This window comes from Phacochoerus africanus, chromosome 4 (genome assembly GCF_016906955.1).
Source record: "Phacochoerus africanus isolate WHEZ1 chromosome 4, ROS_Pafr_v1, whole genome shotgun sequence".
In the NCBI taxonomy this organism is placed as follows: domain Eukaryota; kingdom Metazoa; phylum Chordata; class Mammalia; order Artiodactyla; family Suidae; genus Phacochoerus; species Phacochoerus africanus.
The window spans coordinates 112,787,861-112,796,292 of record NC_062547.1 but is presented as its reverse complement, the minus strand read 5'-3'; the positions used below and the strand labels follow the sequence as shown (position 1 = coordinate 112,796,292).

At 43.0% G+C, this 8,432-nt stretch overlaps 1 protein-coding gene across 2 annotated transcripts in view; it reads left to right on the top strand.

The window, feature by feature from the left end:
• The first annotated feature begins 483 nt into the window (after nucleotides 1–483).
• EFNA5 (ephrin A5) overlaps nucleotides 484–8,432 on the top strand; it is a 285,390-nt gene continuing 277,441 nt past the window's right edge. For both annotated transcript variants that reach the window (XM_047778391.1, XM_047778390.1), the window contains exon 1: nucleotides 484–1,031. In XM_047778391.1, coding sequence (XP_047634347.1) covers nucleotides 907–1,031 — 125 coding nt within the window. In that variant the 5' untranslated portion in view covers nucleotides 484–906. The remainder of the gene's footprint in view (nucleotides 1,032–8,432) is intronic.

The following is an 8,432-nucleotide window of genomic DNA, read 5'->3' as shown; positions in this document are numbered from 1 at the left end:
CCGGAGGACCTGCCGGAAGACGTGAAAAAGCCAAACTTTTCTTTGAGGTTTGCGAGGCAAGACTACTCCTCGCCTGCTTAGCTGCCGCTTAACCAGTTCTAGGACGCCGGCGGGGCTGGGTTTGTGGCTCCAGATCCCCACCCTTCTCGGCGCACCGCCCCGAACCCGCAGCACCAACGACTCTGCCGAGATTTCCAGGGGGTCACCGGGTTAAGGCACAGAGGCGGCGGGGGAAGGGTATCCGCAGACTCCCGGGGCCACAAGCGCGAAGCCCCCATCCACACGGAGCCCTCCTTCAGCAGTTTCCCACAGGCCGCCAAAGTAACTTGGAGCAAAGCGAGGCGCAGTGCAAGGGCCCTGGGCGGCGGCAGAGCCGTGAGCAGCCCGCGGCGCCGACGCTGAGTGGGGCCCGGCGGGCCAGTGTATGTCTCCCCGCGGCCGTGGCGCGCAACTCCCGGTGACTGTGCAGCGTGCGCCGCCGCCTGCCCCGACCCGCGCTGCCGCCGCCCGGCCCGGCGCGCACCTCCTTCTCCCGGGGTGACCGGCCTGCTGCCGCCGCCGGAGACACAGCTTGGCACCCCTTCCCCCGCCCTCGCCGCCGCCACCACACACACACGCACGCTTCGCTCCATCTTGTGATTCCTTTTTTTCCTCCTGAACCCTCCAGTGGGGGTGCGAGTTTGTCTTTATTCCCCCCACTCTATCGCCTTTTCTTCTCGCTCTCCTCCCCCTCCTCGGCTTGGTGTGCGCCTCTTTTCTGGCCCCTCTTCATTTTTATTTATTCATATTTATTTGGCTGCTGCTCCCTCGCTCTCTCTCTCCCCTTTCCTCACTTCCTCCCTCCCTCTGGATCCCTGCTCTCTCCCCGGAGTGGCGCGTCGGGGGCTCCGCCGCTGGCCAGGCGTGATGTTGCACGTGGAGATGTTGACGCTGATGTTTCTCGTGCTCTGGATGTGTGTGTTCAGCCAGGACCCGGGCTCCAAGGTGGTCGCCGACCGCTACGCCGTCTACTGGAACAGCAGCAACCCCAGGTAAGGCAACGGGGGGGGCAGAGAGCCGGGGCTACCCGGGCCTCGGGGCCCTGCGGAAGGAGCAGCGGCGCCGGGGACCAGCGCGCATCGGCCGACAGCGGCGCGCGCTCTCAGAGCCTGCGTCGCCTGGGCGCGGATGGCTTTCCAGGCGGCCGCGCGAAGCGCATCCGTCGCACCCCTCTTTGTTGAGGCGCGGCGGAGAACCAGAGCCCCCCTGGGCGTCAGTGGAGGTGCCCAAAACCGCTGCCTATGCGGAGCGCGGGGGGAACTCAAAAGGCGGGAGCTCGGGAGTAGGGACTTCGCTTCCCACCCTGGCAGGCTGGCCAGTATCTCGATCCAGGAGCAGGTCTTGGGCACAGGGAACCCCGGGTGCACGTCGCCAGGAGCTCCCGCTTGGAGTATGGGTGCTCAAAGGCTGCGGGGAGAACCCGCCAAATATACCTAAAGTTTTTTTTTTTTTTTTTTGTATTTTTTCCTTCCCCTTTTCCCGGTGCGCTCAGAAAGCGCACTGACTGGGGGAAGTGAGGGGGGCTGGGAAGCGGAAGCTTTAGATTTTTTATTTTCCTCTTTAACTGCGAGGAATTCATCCGGCAACTAGGTCTGTCTGGGCCCAGCGCTCTTGGCAGTAGAGAGGATTCTCCCACCTCCTCCACCCCCCGGTGGGCTCAAGGTGCCAGAAAGTTTGATCTAATGCCGGGTTACGTCATGCGTACGGAGCTAGCTGCTGGAGTTGGCCGAACCAGGAGGTGGGAGCCCTTCGTCTGATGCCTGACAGTGTGCAGCAGGAGGAACACGAGCGGTTACCTGGAACCGTTTTGCGGGTGTTCCTGAAGCCTGCGGAGTGCTCGGGAGGCTAGAGGATGGGTGCCGGGGGCCGGCCCAGGTCTCCAGCTGGTCCCAGGCCACCTGCACACGTTCCTTGTTCACGGACTGTGGAAGTGGGTAGGGGTGGGGGTTGTCCAGAGTGCCAGGCGGACCCCTTCTGATCCAGAGCAGGTCCGAGACCTACTTTCTCCCGGCAGCGGTCGGCCCCGCTGGGCCCACATTGCTCTGCTTCTCTGGGACCGAGGCCAGCTTCCAGCTGTGGGTTGGTCTCAGTGCCCGCCGAGGAGGAAGGAAATAACATCGATTATTCCTAAAATCCCAGGTTTTTCCCGGGGCTGAAGTGGAAGTTGGGAGGAGAAAGGCGGGAGGCCAAGGGGAGAGTTTGTAGTTGCTGCGCGCCCTGCGCGCCTGAGGAGAGGGGGCTGGCGGACGCCTCCAGTTTTTCCTACCTCCCGGTGGCTCTCCGCCGGCCTCCCGCCTTCCTTTGTTATGCAGGAATGGGAGGGATCCCCTTGCTAGAAGTAATGTCCTCTCTGATGAAGATGGGCAGATTTCCTCACCAGTGGTCCACGAGTTGCCAAGCAGGGGGAAAGAGTCTCCCCACCCTGCTCCCCAGGAAAGATAATTACACTCAGGTAGCCCAAGTCCTGATAAAACCGCCTGGCCCAAGTGGAGACATCCCTCCAAATTTGGGAAAAAAAGGCTCCTGGAGGTGGGTGGTGGGATGGGAGACTATTTCTTCTTTGACATGCCACTTGCCACTAATAGTGGAAAAGAGAAAGAGAAGCCATCCTGCCAGAGGAGATGCCTTTTATTAAAGCTGACAAGACAAATAGAGCAAGCTTTCTAGTTGTGATGGCGTTAAAAGCAAGTCTCATTATGTTGGTTTTATTCCCCTTTGGGCTTTATTAGGCAGCCTATACGAAAGAGAGGAATTTATATTTTTATATTTCTAAACTTTAGGGCCTTTTTAAATAAAACGACAGTGAAATTAGTTGAATTTGGGACATTTGGCTCTGGCTTGTCTTTTCTTTCCCACTCCAAACTTCACAGTGGAATCTTTTTCTCATGGTGTTAATTTATTTGGATATGTGGGTATTTCAGGCATCCTGGGATAAAACAGAGTCAGCAACATCCCCACTCTTCCCCTCCTCCTTAACCTGTCAAGCTAGTCTGAGTTAGTTTGAGGACATTTTATCTTAGGTTATCTCTGTTTTATGCTTTTTGATACTGTTGTTTGGTTTGAGATTAGCACATTGATTTTTGTTACAGGTCATGTTTTTTAATAGATTTGCCCTGCCTGCAGAAAACTCTTCTGCTCAGGATGCCATGGTGGCTTTCAACCTGCCCAAAGTTAATCTGTAGAATTTTAAAATACCATGAGTATTCGTAAGTCCGGATTCTAATTTGAAGTTTGTGGAAATACCTCTCTATTTGACCATTATCAATTTGATAATGTTGAAAGAATGATTAACATCCCCCACCCCAAGAGATTCAGCTCTAACTTATTCTTAGGGGTTTGCGGATGTGTTTATCTTTATAGGTTAATGCAGAAAAACTTACTTTAAAAAATTATAATTTTAAAAGTAGGAATTGGTAGGCAGATTTATTTTAGAAATGTTGAATGAGATGGTGCCTTTTTTTGGGTGAATTAAGAAAAGTCAGCTTGGATGTAATTTAAAAGGAGCCAAATGCAAAATAAGTGACTTAGAAAGAAACAGTTTATCAAAAAGGTAATGAAGAACTGTTTTAGACAATTTGTAGGGGTCTACTAAATTTTAAAATTTAATGTTTTACATTTCCTTCATATCTCTTATCATTTTATAGCATAAGCTAGCTATGCCTTTTGGTTTTACACAAATCCTGTCTTTTAAGATCTTGCTAAAGTAATATTACCAGAGGACTTCAGTCTTCTGGAAAAAAATAGAGAACTTTAATTGCAACTTAAATAGACTTAAAACATTTTTCTCTTAGAAGGAAAGTTCAGTGGGCACATTAAGCTGATAATAAATGGATGCTGTGGCAAAATGAAGTAAATACACTTTAGCTTATACCAATAAGTATAAATACTCACCAGTACTTTGATTTGAAATTATGTTTAGATAAAATTAAAAGTGGGTATTACACCTTGATCCCAGAGTTTCGATATCTCATTTTGTAACTTGTGTAGTCACAGGAGTTTATCAGCTGCATTGGGTTTCATTACCGACTTCTGCAGTATCATAAGCATCCAAAGATCTAAGTCCACAGAAGAAAAAATATAAAACTTATTTGCCATTTGATAGTTTTGCTGTTAGAATCTGTCTTCCCAGGTATTCACTTCTGGAAATTAGATGTTCAGTTTTCAAATGATGGTAACTTCTTAATTGTCAATATTTATTATTCGGAGGTGGGCCACACTAATTTTATATGTTGACTTACTCCAGATCTCTAAAACAGCAACTGAAACCTATCAGTCTGAATGGAAATATGTAACATTTTCATAAATGCATCTTTCCTGTTTAAACATTTGAAAAGTTGTATCAGTTTCACCTAACTAGTGAGTGTAGCAGAAAGGTCTTTTTAATGTTATGCTCAATCCTGAACTGGCCTATTACTAAGTAAGTTTGAATAATGAAAATCCAAATCAAGGAGACTCTTACTATTTGTCCCTAATTTCTTTAATAATGTAAAGAGCTTTTAAGTGACTTTTAAAAAGACTTTCAGTAATAAAAACTTTCTTTATGTTCTCCCTTAGTAGTTATGTTTATAAAGCTAGAGATGACTCAGTATCAGTAATAAGCCTTTTAATCTGAAGCATGTTATAAACACTTTGGTCCTTCCAAAGAGAATATTCTTTCAAATGCTATATATATTGTAAAGTTATTGGATTCATTTGACCAGTTATCAAAATGATGCTAGGATAATTAAACATGTCTCCTACTGGTTTGGCATTAATGAATGGAATAGTAAAATAATACAGCGGCAGATATAACCAGCATACTTTAAAATGCTGATTCTCCTCAGTACGGTTTGAGTATTACCAATTTAACATGTTATTCTCTTATGGAAAAAAAAGTCTGTAATTCATCTGGGATTTTCTGAATTTCAACCTAATCATAAGTTTTCTTTGGACTTGTAAATTAAACATTTCATGTTAGGGCAGCAGGTAATTGACACTGTTTAGTTTTTCTATCGTGTAATCTCGTAGTTGCGAAAGTGATGTGAATTTTAGGTCAACATTCCCAAATCTTCCAGGCAGTATATAGATCTTACGTATGTGAATATGTAGAGAGAAGCAGTTTTTCCTAATTATAACCCCTATGTATTTCTCCTCTTTCAAAATTCACTTGTTTGATTTTGCAAAATCTGAGCCACCAGTGTTTTATTGTACTTACCCCAGTATACCAGTACTGCGCCTTTCCCACTGACAAACAAATAAAATCAATTTAGTTCAAATCTAAGAACTTGTTTTGAAGAAAGTTGGAGAGTTGATCTTGGTTTTGAATGAGTTTCATCACCGACCTTGTCAAGGATTAACTTTATTTTTAAAGATTTAAGTGTTTTAAATAATATTTCCTATCTTAGAAACATAAAAATTCTTCTAATAAAAGGAATTACTTAGACTCTTTCAACTTTATTAACTCTCAACCTCAGTGTAATAGATCAATGTTATTAGATATAATGGGGTGATTCTGTTATTTCGATATTTATATCAGAGTTTGTGTAAACATCTGGATAAAAATAAAGCAGTATGATGGACATTGATAGCCTATGTTTTTGCCCTTACTTGTAAGAGACATGAAATGAATCCTCTTCCTTTTACGCTTTTTTGCATCTAGAAATTTGTAGAAGAGAAATGTGGTTTTTATTTTTGGCCAGTTTTCTATAGAGATTTGAAGGCAAAACAAGTTACTGAAATGTTATGTTCCATTGATTTTATGCATTGTGTTATATATTCATAATAAGCTCTCAGAAATAGCTGCCTTTTTCTTAGGGGCCTGGAACATCACTGGCTGTTTGGAGCACACTTAGCTGTACAGTCTCATTTGGCGTTTCCAGTGTAAGACTAGGGTCAATAAACTCCTTATGATTAAAAGAATCAGAGAGAGCCTTCAGTAGTTCATTACTCCCTGTTCGTTGATTGTAGTGGTGTTAACTAAACCATTGGTTCACTGAAGGAATATCTTGTTGCCATGTGTGTTCTGGCTGATAATCAGTAGCTTTAGAGGCTTCCAACTTAAAGGTTGAGGATCAGATTTGGAAGGAGCACTTAGTTTGGGGCAGGGGGAGCAAATTAACCTTGTGAATTTCTTGCCATTTAATCTTGCAAGTTGCTGTTTGAAGAGGCATCCCATTGCATTCTGTCCACTGGCCTGATTTCCTGTTGGATAAGAACAGATAGAGATGAGCGCTTCCTCTTCTCCCCTGTTGCTATGAGCCTAGCAAGCTACCAGCTTCATGCTGGGCCAAGAAAATGAATGAATACAATTAGTCCTTCAGGAGTCTTGGTCTTCGCAAGCTTAGGAGTATATGCCAAAAGAATGTACTTTTGAGAAAGAGGAAACATTAAAATATAAAATGAACAAAACATAAGAATGTGTTAAGAAGAGAATTTTACATGTGGGTAGCACTTGGTTTATTGTTTATTGTTTCTTTTCCCAATATAATTCACCTGAGTAATAGTTTTTTTTTTTAAATACCCTTCAACACTCTTCATTTTTTTTTGTAGTTGTTTTGAATAACCTCCAGCAGTAATGAGAATTTTAAAAAGCTATGATATTTTAAGTAATGAACCACTCTTTGTTAGCTGATGCCATGTAATTGATTTTCTTTTCAGAAACAGTATACAAACTGTTAAAATAGCAGCCCTGATTAGAATGTCCATGTTTAAAAGGCAGTTTGTAGGTCCCTAAAGTACAGTGAGAAAGGCCTGGCCACTTATCCAGGACCCTCAGTCAGGACCAGTCTTCCAAACTGAGAAAAAATTGCCTTTTGATCATTTGTGACAGATAACACCTTCATATTCAGGTATAAAAGCCTCTCAGAGGAGTATAAGAAATGAGATAATAATATTCACTTTTAGTAATTTGTCTTACAATGGTGGTCTTAGACAGCTAAACATCAATAAATTACTGTCTCTTTTAAGGGCCTGATTTATATTATTAGATTTATATTTTAGTCTCCTTCTCAACCTATATCCTGAGCTGTTTTGTAGAAAAGTTTCTCGTGATTAATTTGAACTTCTACTGTTTCTGAATGGGATATTACTCACTACCAGGAGATCTGTTTCCTCTGAAATTTGCCTGCATTTATGTTTTCAAAATCGTCAGTTATAAACAAGGCAGCACAATGACACAGAGCCACTTAGTTTAAAATTAAAAAGTAGTAATATGGGTTTTTCTGTGTTATAACTATTATGCCTAGTTTTGAGCATTGGCGAAAAACGTTCTTTATATTTTACTCCTTATTGTACTCTGAAGGATTTATTGTGAACTACTGAACTCTCTACACTATTTTCTAATCTGAAATGTGTGTCGATGGAAACTCTTGATTTTGAGGCTGTTGAATATAGTATTTGAACAGGGAGCCATGCATTTCAATAAAACCATTATTTTAAAATAGTGAAAACTCCTCCTTGAGTTAGGAAGTTGCTGCGAGACAGTGGTGTACCACAGTGATGGTTAGCTCAGCTTTCATTCAGGTAAAATTCTATCATTTTCAATAAGGAAAAATAAACCTTTGTCATCTTTAGAAACATCCTTCACGCAATTGACACTTGACAGGTTGAAGAATATGTTACTGTCAGGTCTTATTTTCCCCTCAAGTGAGAAATAAAAATAGTTTTGAGTGATCTTTAAAAAAAACTATTGAAAAATTATTTCAAAATGGGCAAAACTGTTTTTAGTTTTTATGTGTATGTCATAGAATTAATCTGCCACTCGTGTCAAGGAATGTCATCAGAGTACAATTCCAGCGGAGGCTGTCTAAGACCTCAGGTCCCAGGATGCTAACTTTAAAACGCCAAATACCGTTGATTCGTTAGTAACTGGCTATCTCTGGGCATTTTACGATGGAATTCTGTAAGAACTATAAGATATCGATACTATTGCTGCTACTGCTTCTCAAGTGACCTGATTTTCATGACTGATGATCATGATTCTGGTATGAAGTATAAGTGGGGATTTGGGTTTTGTCACATTTCCATGCATTTGCATTGGACAGTCACATCATTAGCACACAAAGATCAGACCTTTTTAAAAAATTGCTTTTACTATTAATAATTTCCAGTAACTGAAAAGCATACTCCATAGATTTCCATGTGGAAGTGCGTGACTATAGACTTGGAGATGAGGAAAAAAATATGCCCAAGTTCTTGTTTCTTGATTTAGAAAAGCTCGGTTTTTGGCTTTCGGGTTAAATCAGCGTTTCTTTTCTTTCCCCCTAGAAGCAGCCATCTTGTTTTAAGACCGATTTTATTTCTTTCATGAAAATGGTCCGGAAATGAGTATGGACGCTAGGAAAGGACTGAACCACTTTATAATCATTTTGGCAGGGCTCTACATTTAAAGGTCTGTCTTATCTGTGAACTCACCG